The sequence below is a fragment of the Pongo pygmaeus genome, chromosome 2 (genome assembly GCF_028885625.2).
Source record: "Pongo pygmaeus isolate AG05252 chromosome 2, NHGRI_mPonPyg2-v2.0_pri, whole genome shotgun sequence".
NCBI lineage: Eukaryota > Metazoa > Chordata > Mammalia > Primates > Hominidae > Pongo > Pongo pygmaeus.
This window is the reverse complement of record NC_085930.1, coordinates 5,082,104-5,102,749: the sequence shown is the minus strand read 5'-3', so window position 1 is coordinate 5,102,749 and position 20,646 is coordinate 5,082,104. Positions and strand designations below refer to the sequence as shown.

The 20,646-nt window shown below is 39.2% G+C and overlaps 1 protein-coding gene across 2 annotated transcripts in view; it reads right to left on the bottom strand.

Moving 5' to 3' along the window:
* PROS1 (protein S) overlaps positions 1 to 20,646 on the bottom strand; it is a 105,469-nt gene that overhangs the window by 41,164 nt on the left and 43,659 nt on the right. Inside the window, exons 4-6 of one of the 2 annotated variants that reach the window (XM_063661460.1) lie at positions 17,502 to 17,597; positions 16,206 to 16,363; positions 13,200 to 13,224 (exon numbers count right to left, since the gene is read on the bottom strand). In XM_063661460.1, coding sequence (XP_063517530.1) covers positions 13,200 to 13,224; positions 16,206 to 16,363; positions 17,502 to 17,597 — 279 coding nt within the window. The remainder of the gene's footprint in view (positions 1 to 13,199; positions 13,225 to 16,205; positions 16,364 to 17,501; positions 17,598 to 20,646) is intronic. The other variant, XM_063661461.1, reaches the window with a different exon arrangement.

Sequence of the window (20,646 nt, the reverse complement as noted above, 5' to 3'; positions counted from 1 at the left end):
TTCGTATAATACTTCTATATTACAAAACAGGTTTACTTCATTCCCTTCATTCTTCACTACATTCTGTGAAATCAGATAAAGCAACCTGGTAGATATTGCTAGGAAACTAAGAAATAACAGCTGGAATTGTAAAGATGAAATACTTTGTGACTTTAACGTAACTAGGAGTTACTTAGTGCCAAAAATATATTTCTTAACAGGCACTAAACACACTATATGTATTGCTTCATTGTTCAGACAGTCACCAGCTTACTATAAAAAAGATGGTGTTTTACTTAGCTTTTGCCAAGGAACAAACCACCCCCAAAATTAGTAGCTTAAATAATCATTGTATTTTTCTCATGATTTGTGGGTCAAATATTTGCAGAGTTTGGTTGGGTTGTTTGTCTCTGCTGCCAATGGAGTCAACCAGGATGGCTGGGGCAGGGGACTGCTTCCAAGATGGAGCTAATGTTCTTTGGCATCTCTCTTTCCATATGATAGATCATGCTTCAAAGTTCTCCATGTGGGTGTTTCTCTTAGCATGCTGGTCTTAAAGTGGCACTTCTTTCATGACAGCTAGCTTCTAAGAGAGAGAAAGCAAGCTGCCATGGCAGTTATGGGACATTGTATAACTTCTATCATATTCTATTGATCAAAGGGTCCCAGGGTCCACCCAGATTCAAAGGGTAGGGTGTGGGTGGGGGATTTATTGTACCTCTTGATGAGGACACAGCAAAACGACACTGTAGAAGGGTATGTGGAATGGAAGACATTTTTAAACCATCTTTGGAAAAATACAATGTATCACAGACAGATTAAAAGATTCATTTGAAGTCAGTATGTGTTTAAGTTACCTATGGCTGCTATGACAAATTACCACAAATTTAGTAGCTTTAAATAATAAAAATTTATTGTTTTACAGTGCCGAGAGTCCAAAACCAAAAGGGCTAGCAGGGATCCATTCTTTCTGGAGACTTCAAGGAAGAATCCCTTTCCTTGCCTTTTCCAGCTTCTAGAGGCCATCTGCATTCCTGGGCTCATGGCGTCATCCTTGTATGTCTACCAGTTCTTGCTTTATCATTCCATATCTGACTCCATATCTACTACTGACTCTGGTCTCCTGCCATCCTGTTATAAGGACCCTTATGGTTTTATCGGGTCCTCTCAGATATCCCAGGATAATGTCTCCATGGAAAGATCTTTCATCACATCTGCAAAGTCTCCATTTGCCATATGAGGTAACAGTCACAAGTTCTAAGGATTAGGACATAGGTATGTCTGGGGTGGGGAGGGGCAGGCAGGGTGGAGGAAGGAGGTCATTATTCAGCCTACCATGGTGAGTTAGAATATTTTCCCAAATAAGTCTTACCTTACACATTGTGGGGGTGTTTCTGGAGCCCCTATCTTAGTCCACTTTGTGTTGCTATAACAAAATACCACAGATGGGCTGATTTATAAAAGACAGAAATTTACTTCTCCCAGTTCTGGAGGCTGGGAAGTCTGATATCAAGGTGCTTCAACATCTCATGAAGGCCCTCTTGCTGCACCATCCCACAGTAGATGGCAAAAGAGTTAGGGTGAAAGAGCAAGAGGCTGAATTTGCAGCCTCAAGCTCTTCTATAATTGGTGTTAGGCCATTCATGATGGTGGAGCCCTAATGACCTAAACACCTCCCATTAGGCCCCACCTCCCAACACTGTTCCATTGGGATTAAGTTTCCAGAACATACTTTTTGAGGGTCACATTCAAAGCCTAGTATTTGCTCCAGCCCCCAAAATTCATGTCCTTCTCATGTGCAAAATACATTCATTCCATCTCAATAGTCCTGATATGGTTTGGCTGTGTCCCCACCCAAAAATCTCATCTTGAATTCTAACCCCCACAATCCCCATGTGTCAAGGGACAGACCAGGTGGAGGTAATTGAATCAGGGGGGCGATTTTCCCCATGCTGTTCTCATGCTAGTTAGTGAGTTCTCATGAGATCTGATGATTTTGTAAGTGTTTGGTATTTCCTTCTGCGTTCATTCTCCTTCTGCTGCCTTGTGAAGAAGGTGCCTTGCTTCCTGATATAGTTTGGCTGTGTCCCAACCCAAATCTCATTTTGAATTGTAATAATCCCCATGTGTCAAGGGCAGGGCCAGGTGGAGATAACTGAATTATGGGGGCAATTTCCCCCACACTGTGCTCATTGGTAGCGAGTAAATCTCACAAGATCTGATGGTTTTATAATGGGAGGTCCCCTGCACAAGCTCTCTTGCCTGCCACCAGGTAAGAAGTAACTTTGCTCCCCATTCACCTTCTGCCTTGACTATGAGGCCTTTCCAGCCATGTGGAACTGGGAGTCAATGAAACCTCTTTTACATTATAAATTACCCAGTCTCAGGTATGTCTTTGTTAGCAACACGAAAATGAACTAATACACTTTCCCTTTGCCTTCCGCCAAGGGAAAGTGTATTCTAAGTTTCCCAAGGCCTCCTCAGCCATGCTGAACTATAAGTCAATTAAACCTCTTTTCTTTATAAATTATCCAGTCTTGGGTATGTCTTCATAATAGAGTGAAAACAGACTAATATAAGCCCCAATGTATTAACTCATATGCACCAACTCAAAAGTCCAAAGTCCAAAGTCTCATCTAAACCAGATATGGGTGAGACTCAAGGCATGATTCACCCTAAGGCAATTCCCACCAGCTATCAGTTTCCAAAATGCAATGAAATAAGCATGATAGATGTTTCCATTACAAAAAGGAAAAACAGGTAAGAACAGTAACTGGTCCTAAGGAAGTCCAAAACCCATTAAGAAAAACAACATAAAATGTTAAAGCTCTAATATAGTTTTCCTTGACTCCATGTCCTGACTTCTGAGCACACAGGGGTAGGGGTTGAGCCCTCAAGGCCTTGGCCAGCCCATCCCTATGGCTTTGCTGGGCGTAGGCCACGCTGCGGCTCTCACAGGTTGGAGTCTTGTGCCAGCAGCTCTCCCAGACAGAAGTTGCATACTGGTAGCCCTATAGTTCTGGGCTCTCGGGGCTTCCCAACTCCCATGGCTCCACTAGGCATTGCCCTGGTGGGGGCTCCCTACAGTGGCTCTGCTGCTGTAACTAGTCTCTGCCTGGGCACCCCCGGGCTGCCCATAGTAACCTTTGAAATCTAGGTGGAGGCCACCGTGACCCCACAGCTCTTGCATTCTGTGCATCTGCAAAATTAACACCACATGAATGCCACCAAGGCTTATGAGGTATGTACATTCCAGAGTGGTGGGTTGAGACGCACCTAGGCCCACTTGAACCATAGTTGGGATGGCCAAGGGACACTGTGCTGAAATTCAAGCAGCAGAGTCCCTAGGTCGTGCAGAGCAGTGGTGGTCCTGCAGGTGCCCCTCTGGAAACTGCATCAAGGTCCTGCTCTGGGCCAGTGATGGGAGAGGCAGCCTCAAAAATCTCTCAAATGTCTTTGAGGTCTTTCACCCATTGTTTTGAAAAACAGCACCTGGCTCCTTTTATTTATTTATTTTAATTTCAACAGGTTTTGGGGGGAATAGGTGGTGTTTGGTTACATGTATAAGTAAGTTCTTTAATAGTGATTCCTGAGATTTTGGTTCATCCATTACCCAAGCTGTGTACACTGTACCCAATATGTAGTCTTTTGTCTTTCACCCCGCTTCCACTAGTTCTCCCAAGTCCCCAAAGTCCATTGTATTATTCTTAAACCTTTGCATCCTCATAGCTTAGCTCCCACTTATGACTGTGAACATACAATGTTTGGTTTTCCATTCCTGAGTTATTTCACTTAGACTAAAGAGCCCCTGGCTCCTTTCTATTCATGGTAGTCTCTTTGGCAAATGGTAACTTGGGACACACCTTGGTTTGCTCTCCTAAAGACCTTTTCATTCTTTATATGACCAGGCTGCGAATTTCCCAAATATTTTTGCCCTGATTCCCTTTTAATTATAAATCTCATCTTTAAATCATTTCTCTTTTTCTCATATATTACTGTATGCAGTTAAAAGTAGCCACAAAGGCTGGGCCCAGTAGCTCATACCTGTAATCCCAGCTCTTTGGGAGGCCGAGGCACGTCGATTACTTAAGGTAAGGAGTTTCAGGCCACCTGGCAAACATGGCAAAACGCTGTCTCTACTAAAAATACAAAAATTAGCCAGGTGTGGTGGCACCCACCTGTAATCCTAGCTACTCGGGAGGCTGAGGTACAAGAACTGCTTGAACCTGGGAGGCAGAGGCTGCAGTGAGCCAAGATCACACCACTGCACTCCAGCCTGGGCGACAGAGACTCTGTCTCAAAGGAAAAAACAAAGAAACAAATAACAAAACAAAACGAACAAAAAAACCAAAAAACAAATAACCCATTAGAATGACTGCCTAAAGGGTGAATGAAAGTGGAAATGGAGGAAATGGAGATAGAAAGGAATATGTATGTATTTTTGAAAGCAAGTGATGGGCCTTTCAAACACCAGCGATCATAATATACTGTCAAAGGGGCGGGGTATGAATAACTCAGCCTTGTGCTCCTCCAGTCAAAACAAGCAAACATTCAGCCTTTTATGTGATACCTCTTCCGTGACTTAAAGACAGAGGGGTATAAAGTAGTTTCTTGGAGAAATAAAAAATTTACCTGACTCTTGATCCATTATAATTCCAATACAACCTTTGTCTAGGAGTCAGTGGCTGTTTGAACTATTTTTTAGAATTGACAAATCAAGATAGCTAGGATAGTGGTGCCTATAGAAAGTGGCAAAAGGAAATCAGTTTGATTGTTAATAAAACTAATAGTGAAAAATATAAGTAAAGGTACATGTAGCAAGATCTTTTCCTAAGAGGTTATGCCTTGACCACTAGAACCTCTCTTGAAAGGATCTGTTTCTTAGCCTTTCTCTCCTGTGGTCCTAATTTCTGTTTTGAATCCCTTTTCTTGTGGGAGCTTCCGCATCAGTTTACAGAAGCAGAGACAATCCCCCTCCAGCTTTCACCTTCCTGTTTACCCTCCTCAATTTTTACTATTCCTGTTGTGTGGTAAGAAAGAGAAGTGGGAATATGAGGGTTCTGTATTACACTGCTTTGGAGTAGCAAAGCAAATGGCTCTTCACACTGTAATTCTGAATGCACTTTTCCATGAAATTATTATCATGAATATTAATGTAGGCTTCTATATAATGTGACTTATGTGTTTAAGCTAATGTAGTCTGGCCTGGGTTCTAAACTCATATGAAACATTTCACTTGGGTATCCAGCCTCAGAGCTTTCAAATTTTGGCTGTATTCACTGTAAAATTTGCCAGAGATGCGAAATGAAGCTTTCTCAAAAACGATGATTCTAATGAAGTCTTCACACAAGAATAAATGAAGTCTGAGAGTAGATGATTCAAGAGGAAGGACAAATGAACCAAAGATAAGAATACTCGAGACCTAAAACTACTTTGGTTTTACTGGGGCTGAGTTTGGCTCCCTTCCTCTCTCTCTTGTACCCTTTTGCCTTACTACCTTCCGTCATGGGATGATGCAGTAATAAGGCCCTTACCAGATGATGAGCACCTTAATATTGGACTTCCCAGCCTCCAGAACTGTAAAAAATAATTTTTTTCTTTATAAATTACTGAGTCTGTGGTATTCTGTTATAGCGACACAAAAAGGGCTAAGACAAAACATTGGTGCCAGACATTGGGTTGCTGCTATAACAAATACCTGAAAATATGGAAGCAGTTTTGGAACTGGGTAATGGCTAAAGGCTGGAAGAATCTGGAGGAGCAGGCTAGGAAAAGCCTAGATTGCTGTAAATGGAACATTGAGGATGATTCTGGTGAGGGGTCAAAAAAAGAGAAGACATGTAGGAAAAGAATGTAACTTCTTAGAGATTACTTAGTGTCATGATTAGATTGTTGGTAGAAATATGAATGCTAACGGCCATTCTGATGAGATCCTAGATGGAAGTGAGAAACAAAGCACTGGAAACGAGAGTAAAGACCAACATTGTTACAAGGTGGCAAAGAAATTGGCTGAATTATCTCCATGCAACCTCCTGGGCTGCTCACTGCAACCTCCACCTCCTGGGTTCAAGTGATTCTCGTCCCTCAGCCTCCCCAGAAGCTGTGAGAGGTGACGGCATGCTGGCAGCCCTTGCAGCCCTCGCTCGCTCTCGGCACCTCTTCTGCCTGGGCTCCCACTTTGGCAGCACTTGAGGAGCCCTTCAGCCCACCACTGCACTGTGGGAGCCCCTTTCTGGGCTGGCCAAGGCCGGAGCTGGCTCCCTCAGCTTGCAGGGAGGTGTGGAGGGAGAGGCGAGTGGGAACCGGCGCTGCGCCCGGCACTTGCCAGCCAGCTGGAGTTCCCGGTGGGCGTGGGCTTAGCTGTCCGCACTCGGAGCAGCTGGCCGGCCCTGCCGCCGGTCAATGAAGGGCTTAGCACCAGGGCCAGCGGCTGCAGAGGGTGTACTAGGTCCCCCAGCAGTGCCGGCCCACTGGCGCTGCGCTCAATTTCTCGCCGGGCCTTAGCTGCCTCCCTGCAGGGCAGGGCTAGGGACCTGCAGCCCACCATGCCTGAGCCTCCCCCGCCTCCGTGGGCTCCTTTGCGGCGGAGCCTCCCGGGTAAGCGCCGCCCCCTGCTCCAGGGTGCCCAGTCCCATCAACCACTCAAGGGCTAAGGAGTGTGGGCCCATGGCGCAGGACTGGCAGGCAGCTCCACCTGCGGCCCCTGTGCGGGATCCACTGGGTGAAGCCAGCTGGGCTCCTGAGTCTGGTGGGGCCTTGGAGAACCTTTATGTCTAGCTCAGGGATTGTAAATACACCAATCGGCACTCTGTATCTAGCTCAAGGTTTGTAAACATAACAATCAGCACCCTGTGTCTAGCTCAGGGTTTGTGAATGCACCAATGGACACTCTGTATCTAGCTACTCCAGAGGGGCCTTGGAGAACCTTTATGTCTAGCTCAGGGATTCTAAGTACACCAATCTGCACTCTGTATCCAGCTCAAGGTTTGTAAACACACCAATCAGCGCCCTGTGTCTAGCTCAGGGTTTGTGAATGTGCCAATCGACACTCTGTATCTAGCTAATCTGGTGGGGATGTGGAAAACCTTTGTGTCTAGCTCAGGGATTGTAAACGCACCAATCAGCGCCCTGTCAAAACAGACCACTCAGCTCTACCAATCAGCAGGATGTGGGTGGGGCCAGATAAGAGAATAAAAGCAGGCTGCCCCAGCCAGCAGTGGCAACCCACTCGGGTCCCCTTCCACACTGTGGAAGCTTTGTTCTTTTGCTCTTTGCAATAAATCTTGCTGCTGCTCACACTTTGGGTCCACACTGCCTTTATGAGCTGTAACACTCACCATAAAGGTCTGCAGCTTCACTCCTGAAGCCAATGAGACCATGAACCCACCGGGAGGAAGAAACTCCAGATGCACTGCCTTAAGAGCTGTAACACTCACCGTGAAGGTCCGCAGCTTCACTCCTGAGCCAGCGAGACCACAAACCCACCAGAAGGAAGAAACTCCGAACACATCCGAACATCAGAAGGAACAAACTCCGGATACGCCGCCTTTAAGAACTGTAACACTCACCGCCAGGGTCCACGGCTTCATTCTTGAAGTCAGTGAGACCAAGAACCCACCAATTCTGGACACAGCTGGGATTACAGGCTTCGCCACCACTTCTTCCTTCCTGGCTAATCTTTATATTTTTACAAGAGATGGGGTTTCATCACGCTGGTCAGGCTGGTCTTGAACTCCCAACCTCAAGTGATCCGTCCTCCTCAGCCTCCCAAAGTGTTGGAATTACAGGCATGAGACATCATGCCCAGTGGTTACGTGTATTTTTAAAATTTGTAAGTGTTCTTGAAAATACATATTTACAATTTCATGTCCATGTTTTTTTTCACGTGTGTAAATGGTTTTGTGTTATATATCACATCCTCTAATATTTTTTCTCAGAACTTGGTTTTTATGATCAATCCATGCTGCTACATATAATTCATTGCTACTAACCACTAAGCATTACACCACAGTATGCAACCACCACTTTATAATTCTCTCTACCCATGATAAGACACTCAAATTACCTCCAACTTTCTACCTCTACAAGAAGGTGGAAAGTACATCCTCATGCATGTCTCCTTAGTACCTGCATAACAATTTCTTTGGAATAGATACCCAGCGGTGGAATTGTGTGATCATTAAATAGGAACGTACTTAATGGCTCTCAGAGGTGCATTCTCACCAGTGGAGTATAAGGATTTCTACATCCTTGCTTTCTAATTTTTGGCAGACTAATAGGTAATAAAGTAATATCTCATTATTTTTCTGATTTCTAAGGAGATGGAGCATATTTTCATGTCATTTTCCAAATCTGAAAGTTTTCTTCTTTGAAAATTTTCCCTATTTTTTTTTACCATTTTTCTATTGATCCTTATTTGTTTTTCCTGCAGATTTGAAAAAAATTAAACATTTATAAATATCACCTCTTGATATTTATATTTTTGATATTTATTTGACAGGCAGATCTGTCATTTGTCTCTTAATCTTACTATTCATGTCTCTCTTGTAAGATAAACTCTTAATTTTGTTGTAATCCAATTTATTATTTCACCTTATTATTTGTGAATTTAAAATTTTCTCCCATGCCATCAGTCACAAAGATATTCTCCCATATTGTTTCTTTAATTTCATAGTTTTATTTTAACATTTTTGTCTTTATTCCATCTAGAATTCACCTTTACACTTGGTGGTAATTAGAAACCCACATTTATTTGTCTGCTAATAGCTGGCCACTCTTTGCAATACCATCTTTAAATAATGCACAGTGACTTACAGTATCATCTTTATCAAATACTAGGTTGTCATAGATATGAGTCTTTCTCTGAACTTTCTGTTCAGTTTCATGTTCTGAAAATACCATATAGTTTTATTTCTATAGCTTTGTATTATTACTATTTGATAAGGTATTTCTCTCTTTTGTATTTTAGACATGTGTGGACTTTTAGTTCCCCACTTATATTTTAAAATGAGTTTACTGAGTTTCTCAAAAATATTTTTTTAAACAAGATTGCTCTGAACATATAAATTTGACGATGGCCACACATAGTACCTCACACCTATAATTCCAGCACTTCAGGAAGCCCTGGCAGGAGGATTGCTTGAGCCCAGGAGTTTGAGACCAGTGTGGGCAACATAATGAGACCCCCATCTCTAAAAATATAAAATATAATAAAATAAAATCAATTTGAGGAGAACTGATCACTTTATAGCATCACTCAAGATCATGAAATATCTTTCCATGGTTTTAATTCATTTTCTATGTCTTCAATTTGAGTATTAACATTTTCTCCATAGGGTTTTTATGTGTTCTTAAGATATTTCTAGATATGTTATGGGATTTGCTGCTATTGTGAATGGTATCATCTTTTTAATTTCTACTAGACTATTGCTTGCATAAAGAACTACTATGGATTTTTATAGGAGACTCATAGAATTATGTAATCTCTTATGTGTTCTTATATTTTGTCTATGGATTCTATTTTTTTCCAGTATTATATCAATTAAAAGTAATGACAGGAATATATTACAGCTTATGATCTATACAATCCCTATTTTTCTTCTCTTATTGCATTGAATGTAACCTCCAGTACTTTTCTTTTTGTTCTCAACCATAGAGAAACTATATCTAAATTTCATTCATTAGGTATAATGTTTACTGCAGATTTTGTTCACTTTCTTTTTCTTCTTTTCTCTGTCTTTCTCTTTCCATCTCTCCCTCTCTCCCTCCCTTCTCAAGCCAATTTGCTCAAAACAAACCTATCTTATTCTTTTTATAGCTGACATTACCTTGTGCATTATTAATCCTGAACTGAAGTGTGAGCATTTGGAAGATTAATTATATGGTTATTCTATATTTAACCTTTATCAACCTCAGAACCTTTTCTTATATTCTTAGTTTGACAAACGCTTTTATCATAACTAAGTAGTGATCTCTATCAACTGCTTTTGCTGTATGAACTGAGGTAATAATATACTTTTAGTGGTGGGGTCTTACTATGTTATCCAGGCTGGTGTCAAACTCCTGGCCTCAAGTGATCCTCGCACTTCAGCCTCTTGAGTGGCTGGGATTACGGGCATAAGCCACTGCACCCAGCTGATTTCCTGATGTTAAATCATCTTTAAATTTCTGGAATAATTCCACTTGATCATGATATTATTTTTAACACACTTAAGATCGGACTGAACATCATTGTATTTAGAATTAATTCAAAATCAAAAGGAATGCTATTTTTCTTTTCTTTTATTCCCTCACTTAAATTTTAAAATGAGTTTACTAAATGTTGTCTTTATTTGATTTTGAAGTCAAGATTACATAAGCCTCTTAGAATAAGCTCATTTTTTAAGGACAATATCTTAGTAAGGGAAACATTAACAATTTCTTAAAATTTGGAAGAGTTCGTTTGTAAAACCATCTGGATCTGGGTTTTGGGAGAAACAGGAAGAAGAGGGCTTTGGCTGCGGTTTTAACTTGTTTAATACCTGTTTATATAACTAAGTTCTCTATTGCTTCCTGTGAAATTACAGATATTTTATGTTTTTCTAGGAACACATCCATTTTATTTAGGTTTCCAAGTGTATTTGATATAGCTCTTTGTAATATTTTATGATAATATTTTTAATCTGTGTTGAGTTTAGAATATTTTCCGTTTCTATCTTGTACTCTATGTATTGGTATTTCCTCTTTCTCTTTTTTGTTTTTCCTTGATTATTCTTGCCAGATGTCAGCCTCACTTACTAACCTTTTCAAAGAATGAGAATGTTCTTTTGTTAATGCTCTCTTTTGTTTTTCTATTTCACTTATTTCTATCTCTGTTTTTGTTATTTTAAAACTTCTTGTTACTCGGGGTTTGCTCTATTGTATTTTTTGTGTTTGTTTTCTCATTTGGAAAGTTCAGGTCATTTTTTAAATTATCAAATCTGTTTTGTCACTACTGCCTTGTCAGTTAGAACCCAGTCCCCCACCACACATACCGGCAGGCCAGGCCAGCTTTTCACCTACCCAGGCATTTCTTAAACTTCTTCTTGTTGTCATTTTATTTTGCTATTATTAGTGCTTGGAATCTTACTGTTTCTTTAGAGAAGATTTGAGGGGAGGGAGTCAGCATTCTGAGGTAATTCACCAACTTATCTTAGAAACTAAAAATAATTTCTTTTTTTTATTTTTCAGGTTTTTTCCTTATTTTATTTTTTGCCAGCTCACATCAAAAAATGATTTCTAATGTTTATATTTAGGCTCAGAGTTCACCATTCTTCCCAGGAAGTTTCTCTCTCTTTACTAGAAACACTCACTCTATTAGGTGATACTAGGCCTATGGAAATGGTAGTTATTTATTCCACTTCTTACAAAAGAGAAGAACACAATTTAAAAACTGTAATGAAACCCAGAGTACTTATTTCCAAATCACATGTTTTCAAGATAGTACATGGAATATGTAGGCCAATTGAAGTGCTTTATCAGCCCCTGAAAACGAAGTCTAAATATTACCCCAAATATAAGGGTTACAATTCTTTAATTTCTTTGGTGACCTTATCTCACTGCAGGGACCTTTCTGTATGAGCTGTTGTAGTTAGCAAAACCACCGTTAGATTTACCAGAGAAAGGATTGTTTTGTTTTGCTTTTCAAATTAGAGCCATTGGCCTATAGAATATACACATCAAATAAAAAAAGTGTAACTTAGACAGGACATTTTTAAAAATTGTTTTTAACAGTGGAATTCACCACACATGCCTATATACAAATAAAGACCAAAATATGAAATGTAAATTTAAAAAAATCATAATAAAAAGTATATTTTTGTTTCACATGATGGGTTGATTAAACAAGAATACATCTGAAGAAATTTTGACACATTAAGTTATTTATGTACATTGACTTATTTGGTGATTTAAAAGCTCTGAAGTTAGAAAATATAGTTACAGTGCACACTTAAAACTACAGAAGCTGGAAAGCTAAACAACTTGTTTAACCTGACACAGTTAAAAATGTTTAGGTCTGAGGCTGAAGCCCACATCTTGTGTTTTTGTTTTAGTTTGTTTTATTTTATACTTTGGGTTTTTTTACCATGTTGCCAAATGAGATAGGCAAAGAGAAGAGTTGGGCAGGGCCAGAAAAGTGGAAGTTAAGAGAGATACGAGGATAAAATTATGAAAAATATTTTATCTAAGGAACTTCCCCAGAACACATAATGCTGTATTAGCATGGTATTTATCTTTATCCAAATGTACTCTGATCAAAGGAATGTATCCTCTACAGTGTTGTGCATGCAAAAATGCAGCCTCATTACACGGCTGTAAGAAGCAAGAGTTAACACTGTTTTTTTAATGTACGCATAATATTTAACAGCCAAATATTGTCTATTTTTATTATAAAATATTTACATTTCTATCTAAAATTAAAAAGCTGAAATAGTCTTGATATACTATCTTTTCTACACTTTAATAGTACAAATTCTTGGGTTTTGTTTTGAAAAGTTAGGAGTAACATGTAACTTTACAAAATAAAACATCTTTTTCATGGATGTATATCCATATCTCACTGCCCTTTTAAAATACACCAGCTAAGGCTGGGCAGGGTAGGTCATGCCTGTAATCCTAGCACTTTGGGAGGCTAAGAAGAGTGGACACTTGAGGCCAGGAGTTCAAGACTACCCTGGCCAACATGGCAAAACCCCGTCTCTACTAAAAATACAAAAATTAGCTGGGTGTGGTAGCACATGCCTGTAATCCCAGCTACTTGGGAGGCTGAGGCACGAGAATCACTTGAACCAGGGAGACAGAAGTTGCGGTGAGCCGAGAGCAGGCCACAGCACTCCAGCCTGCGTGACACAGTAAGGCGCTGTCTCAAAAAAAAAAAAACAGTTAACCCATGAAAACACATATGCTCATAGACTATGTCTAGCACCTCAATATAACTGAGCATCAGCCCAAGAGCTTCATGAGAAAGACATGAGAAAGAAAAACACTAAAATTTAAAATGCCACATGGTAATTAAAGAACCATTCCAAATTTCTCAACATGTCTTAAATATAAAGACAGCAAAATTGCATATAAAATGATGCCTCACTCCCAAGGATAATGAAATTACATTGGATGGAAGAGATAGGTGGAGAGTTAGACGGGAACATATCTAAGTTCCCTTCCATTTCTAAGATTATATAATTGAGATGTTTTGAACTTACCTAAGTATTTTGGATAAAAATAATCCTAGAAAGAAGAAAAAGAAAACATATATCTTAGCAAACCTAAATTTCATTATAGAGTTAAAACTTAATTTTATAATGTGTTTTCATAGTAAAGATGCAAATAAATTACATATAACCATCATTTTCACATTATAATTTTTATATAGTAAAATATACCAAGAGAAAACAATAGAATTAAGCCAGTAAGATACTTAGGCTTAAAGAAATATTGATCAATTAATCATGTTTCAAAAGCTTCTAATCTGAAAACAAGCTGTATTTAAGATGGTAAATGTAATCATATATGCCCTCTTTTGGTACATCCTTTAATTTTTCCATAATGATTAGATAACCATTTGACACATTTTATGTCATAACGGTCACCCATACCAGATTCAATGTTGAATCACAGTAACATACTCTTTTTTTTTTTTTTTTTGAGACGAGGTTTCTCTGTGTCGCCCATGCTAGAGTCCAGTGGCATGACCATGACTCACTGCAGCCTCAACCTCCTGGGCTCAAGTAATCCTCCCATCTCAGCCCCCCAAGTAGCTGGAACTACAGGTACATGCCACCATGCACAGCTGGTTTTTTGTTGTTGTTAATTATTTTTTTGTAGAGATGGGGGTCTCACTATGTTGCCTAGGCCTCAAACTCCTGGGCTCAAGCGATCCTCCCGCCTTGGCCTCCCAAAGTGCTAGGATTACAGGTGTGAGCCAAGATGCCCAGCTAACAGTGACATCCTTTGAAGTGAATTAAAATAGACATTTATCTTGTACATCTTATGTACATGTAGTACCATATTTATAAAGTTGTTGTGTACCAAAAGTTTGTCTATAAATCAGTCATTTGGAGTAAAAAATGTGCTTTCTTAAAGAGAGAAAAACGTTAAAAATTTCTGATAGTAAGGTCCTCAGGCTGGTCCACGAAAGCATTCTTAAGCCATAATATATCTAATGTGTACCATTAACAGCACAAGAACACCTCATGAGAAACTAGAATTTCTACACAAAGACATATTCAATGTTACCACTTAGTAAGTACAGAACATAAGCTCTCATCCAGAACTGAGTCAAAGGCCTCATTCTTTCCTCCTCTCACATAAAAACCTACACAATAGATGATGGGATTCAAAGGTGTTGTTGCGACCGTCAAAGGAATACATTAGAGATGTTGAGACATAAGTAGTACTGTGGGGACTGGAAATGTGGACTGTGGTATTAGGGATGTGGACGGGGAGTGGTTGGGTAGGGTCGAAAATGATCACACCTGTAATCATGAGAATCATAACACAGTAACAAACGTTTGGTGGGGGTGGGGCAGGGTGGTCACACGTGTAATCCTAGCACTTTGGGAGACTAAGGTGGGCAGATTGCTCGAGCCCAACCTGGGCAACCTGGCAAAACCCCCTCTCTACAAAAAATACCAAAATTAGCCAGGTGTGGGGCTGCACACCTGTAGTATCAGCGACACAGGAGGCTGAGACGGGAGGATTGCCTGAGCCGTGGGGTTAGGGCTGCAGTGAACCGTGATCATGCCACTGCATTCTAGCCTGGGCAACAGAGCAAGACCCTGTCTATAAAAAAAAAAAAGGAACTTTTTTTTTCATTTCTCCCCTTTCTGTCTTGCTCTTTCTGTCATTTTTTTCTCTTCTGTCAATGAGACCAATGCTAGAATTAGTGGAAGGGAGGAAGCACATACATGAGTTTTCCTTCCTCACTATCTTTCCTCCTCTGCATCAAGGTCTTCTCCCTCACTGGGCTTTTGCTGCTTAGAGGCCAAGCTGATAGAATATATCTACTATGTTAGAAATACATACTCAATATTAATGAGTGATGTATATGGTACCTTGGGCAGACAGGCATGCCTTACAATATTCCAGAATAACAAAACAAAAATTAGAATGGATGGGGTAAAAAATAGGTAAAACAAGAATGGCAGAGTGTTGATCATTATTAAAGGGGTGGAGGAGTTTGCATAATGAAATTTATTACACTGTTCTCTCTACTTTGAGATCTATTTAAAATCTATTTAAAATTTCAATATTAGATGATACCTACAATTGTGACTTAAAATCTTTCATGTAAAGTAACAGTGGGCCGGGCGCCGTGGCTCTGTAATCTCAGCACTTTGGGAGGCCGAGGCAGGTGGATTGCTTAAGCCCAGGAGTATGAGACTTGCCTGGCCAACATGGCAAAACCCTGTCTCTTAGTAGATTACGTTTCTAATACAAAAATTAGCCAGGCATGGTGGCACATGCCTCTAATCCCACCTACTCAGGTGGCTGAGGCACGAGAATCTCTTGAACCCAGGAGGTGGAGGCTACAGTGAGCAGACATTGCGCCACTGCACTCTAGCCTGGGCAACAGAAAGAGACTTTGTTTCAAAAAATAAAAATAAAAATAAATGCCAATGGAGAAATTTAATGAAGCATTGTGATAATAATCCAAACTAGCATGTGCGCGCGCGCACACACACACACACACACACACGTTAATACTTCAGACATCCTCTCCCCTCCCTCTAACACTATCAAATTCTGGTTAGAAGAAAATATTTGCAAACCATGAGGTCAATACTATTTGCTGATAATGAAGTGTAACTGAACTATAATTTAGTCAGAACAAGCTGTTATTGGTGATCATGTCTGCCTAAAAAGCCCATTTTCCTTTAAAGGTACTTCCTCTCCCCTCCCCCTAACACTATCAAATTCTGGTTAGAAGGAAATATTTACAAACCATGAGGTCAATACTATTTGCTGATAATGAGGTGTAACTGAACTATAGTTTGGTCAGAACAAGCTGTTATTGGTGATCATGTCTGCCTAACAAGCCCACTTTCCTTTGAAGGTACTTCCTCCTGAAATGGAAGTGGTTATGTGTGGAAGGTGATACACAGAATTATCGACTTTAAGATGGAACAGAAGGAAGTACAGGCTGGAAATGTTCAGTCTGTAGTTGTATGTCTAGATGTGTGAACTTGATAGTTTCCATAAATGCTTACCGTTTCAGGGTCATTTTCAAAGACCTCCCTGGCTTCTTCTTTATTGCACAGTTCTTCGATGCATTCTCTTTCAAGATTACCCTGTTTGGTTTCTTCAAGTAAAGAATTTGCACGACGCTTCCTAACCAGGACTTGTGAAGCCTGTTGCTTTGACAAAACTGAAGGAAAAAATAAGTTTATATGAATTAATCATTTTTCCAGCTAAAATATATTGTTTTATTAAGCAATAAAAGTTAAAATCATTTTCTGCCTATGAATTGTATGACATTTAAAATCAGTGTGATTGAACTAAGAAAAAAATGCAGATATGGAAGCACGTTGGTTAACAATTCAGAGAGCAGGTTTGGTGTGCAGCTGTAGCCCTTGTATGATGGTCTACACAAGTTATTCAGGTTTATACTTGAGGTTAAACACACCAGATAATATTCAATACTTCCTTCATTATGACTACATCAGAGAAAACATGCTGAAGGCCAGGCGTGGTGGCTCACCTTCGTAATCCCAGCACTTTGGGAGGCTGAGGTGGGAGGTCCACCTGAACCCAGGTGGTTCAAACCCAGCCTGGGCAAAATAGCGAGAACCCATTTTTACAAAAAACAAACATATTATATATATATAGTTGGTTTTTTTTGAGACGGAGTCTCGCTCTGTCGCCCAGGCTGGAGTGCAGTGGCACAATCTCGGCTCACTGTAACCTCTGTCTGCCAGACTCAAGTGATCCTCCTGCATCAGCCTCCTGAGTAGCTGGGATTACTAGAGTGCGCCACCACATAAAAATATTAATTGGGCATGGTGGTATGCACTTGTAGTCCTTGCTACCTGGGAGGCTAAGGCAGGAGTGCCATTTGAGTGCAGGAGTTCAAGGTTACAGTGAGCTGTGATCATACCACTTTACTCCAGCCAGTAAGACCCTCGCTCTAAAAAAAAAAAAAAAACTGAAAAAAAAGAAAAAACATGATGAAATGCCTATGTCAAAAGCCATAGTCTTAGCCAGGCCTGGTGGAACATGCCTGTAATCCCAGCTATTTGGGAAACTGAGACACGAGAATCATTTGAACCAGGGAGCCAGAGGTTACAGTGAGCTGAGATCCTGCCACTGCACTCCAGCCTGGGCAATAGAGCGAGACTGTCTCAAAAAAAAAAAAAAAAAAGCCATACTATCTTTAAAGCAAGAGTAATAAACTTTCTCAATTTTAATGAAAAACCTTTGTGATCTCTGTGGAGATTGTTGTTGAACAGCAACAATAAAAATAACAAAGTTCAATATCAAGCAACAGACTGGAGGAAAATACTTACAGCATATAGAATAGAAAAAATTGCATCCAGATAAGCCGACCAATACAGAAATGCATGTACGGTTGTATATAAAATCATTTCTAAAATATAAACAAACTATAAAGAAAACAATATAAACAATCATGTAAACCAACACTACAGAGAATAAATGGGCAATAAACATTATAAAATGTTCAAATCAAACTATTTTAAAAATTAGATTTTTGCATATTAGACTGGCAAAACTTTAAAAGAATGATAATATCAATTATTGGTGAGAGTAAGGGAAAACATGTATTCTTGTACACTGGTAGTGGAGCATAAACTGGCAGGTTTTATTTGAAGGTATTTTGGTAAAATTTAAAGCACATATATTCCTCATCTCAACAACTCTGCTTCTAAGTATGTCCTACATATATGCCCATGTGCTGGAAAAAATAGAATTGTTTATTGAAAGACTGTTTGTGAGATCAAAAAATCAAAAATGACTTAAATATCTATCAAGAGGAGCACAGGATCAGGCACGATGGCTCATGCCTGTAATCCCAACACTTTGGGAGGCCAAGGCAGGAGGATCACTCGAGCCAAGGAGTTCAAGACCAGCCTGGATGACAAAGAGAGACCCCACATCTCCAAAAAATTTTAACAATTGTCCAGGTGTAGTGATGCACACCTGTAGTCCCAGCTAGTCAGATGCCTGAGGCAGGAGGATCACTTGAGCCTGTGAGGGGTCAAGGCTATAGTCAGCTATGATCACACCACTGCCCTCCAATGTGGGTGACAGAGCAAGACCCTGACTTTAAAAAAAAAAAAAAAAAAACAGAGAGGAATGGAAATAAAAGCTATAATAAACCCGTACTGTGGAATAATATGCAGTTGCTAAAAGGAAGATACTCTTGTACTGGAGATCTCAAAGATACAGTTAAAATGCAAGTTGTAAAATGCCACACTAATAGCATAATTCTCTATAAATCAGCTAAAGTAGTATATATGTAAATATCATGTGGAAAAATACACAGAAAAGAGTTTGGAAAGAAACTGCTAATACAACAATTATATTTGGAGAAAAGTATGGAGAGTGTCGAGTTTTGGTTTATTATTTTAGCATGTTAACACAGCTTTTTAATGAAAAATGTAAAAAACATAAATAAAACCTCCAAGTAACTTTTTTCCTGATTTTAACCACAAATGGTTCTTTCACTAAGAAGATAAACAAGTAATATAAATGTCTGAATTTCTTTCCCTTTTCTTGTCTCTTATTACCTTGTAAACAATAAACAATAAATACTCAAAAGTTGACAATAGAAGAAAGAAAAAAAGCAAAAAGACTTATCAACAGTCACTCACCGTATTTATTAGTTAAGTAACTAAAAAATCTTTCAAGAGTGAAGTAATATTACTTTATTTCTCTGACTTGCCAAAGCAGAGGTTTAAATGTAATGGATAAAAAAAAAATTGTTTGGGTTAGATTTGTAACCCTATCTCTTGCCATGTTTATCATGCTCATTAAAATAGAGATTAAGTCAAGGCAGTATGTATATAAAAGATGGTACTCTGTGATCATGCTATCTGCCAAGTGTGTTATTAACTTATCAATGAGAGTCCTGCCAACAGTGAAAGAGCCTGACGTGGGCAATTATCTCATTTATTTGAAGTAGCTTTACGCATGCTAGTTTGTAATAAATACAGCAAAAAAAACTGGACTTTTTGAACTTTACAGCAACTATGTGATTCTTTCTGGGGAAAACCATAACACTTTCATTGAAGGGTGAATACACTGATTCAATTTTAAAAATCAAGGTTAAATGCACTTAGGAAATAAAGCTCCATATATATTCACTTCTTGGCATTTTTTCCTTACACAATAATAGCTTTTGGAATTAGGAGTTTGATAGTGATTTTTAAGAACGTCTCTTTCCCCGTATGGGCCCCCACTAAAGGGTACAAAGCAGGTGTAATAACACATACTGTATTCATGCTTGTGAAAGCAAAGGTCTAAATCACCAAGAATAGCCAAGGTTTTTGAGTTCTTGGGAATGTCCACTTAAGTTTATAAAAGTAAACATAACCACCTTTATTATTTAAGAGATGATAAAACTCAGGCAAAAAGCATGCAACATATTTTTGCATAATTGTAAAGTGAATAAACAACAAAACTACAGCTAGATCATAGGCATCCCAACTCTCAGACCCGCAATCCATTGTTTATTGTCTGCTGCTTTTCAAAAATCAGGAAGTTTTATTGTCTCAATTGTTGAGAGGAATATTAAAAAAACGAAAACTGTTATGCTTCTGTCCTACAGGAAAATTAAGGTAACAACAACAAAAAATTTTGTCTAAATATATTTGCACCAAATTTGGATTTCATCTAGTTCAGCCCAACAATGCTTTAAATTGATATGATACATAACAATATTCAAAGCATGAATTAATTATTTCATTTGATTTTCACATACTGAAATAAACTATAAGACAGAATTATCATCCCTATTTTCGTATTGAAGAAATTGAAGCTGAGAGAGGTGACATGATTTGCTACGAGTTGTGCTAATGGAATTCAAATATACCCATCCCCTTAGCCCAGTGCTCTTTTCTTGAGTGTATTCTGCTACTCAAATGTCCATGATGTACCTGATTTAATTTTTTTCATTTACATATTTTTATTTGGAAATGTGTTTATCAATACAGTGAAACTAAATTATAGAGACACTGATGTCATTAGTTTAGATATAATTACTTTGTAATAAAAGACATAGTAATTAATATATGATGTACGATTTTAGAACTTCAGTGGAATGGGCAGCTTCATGTTGATGCCATTTCAACAGTGAATTATTTCAGTCTACCTACTTTGCAAGAATGTCACCATCTCTAAATAAAAAAATAATCCTTGTGGTCTAGAATTACTTTGGTGCCTCCATATTCTGAGAGAAGTACTTTATCTCCAGCTTTCACACTGACGGCTTGAATCCCTTTCCTTTAGGGCCGAATCCAACAGCTACTACTGTTGCTTGCAATACTTTTCCTGAGAATTTTCTGGAAGCATAATGCCTTCTTTGGTTATGGTTTTGGCTGCACTACTTTCAGCCAAACAACATTCGGTCAAAGAGCAGAAGAAACTTTCTACATGTTTGGTCCCTCATGACTCCCGCTGCCACAGCTCATA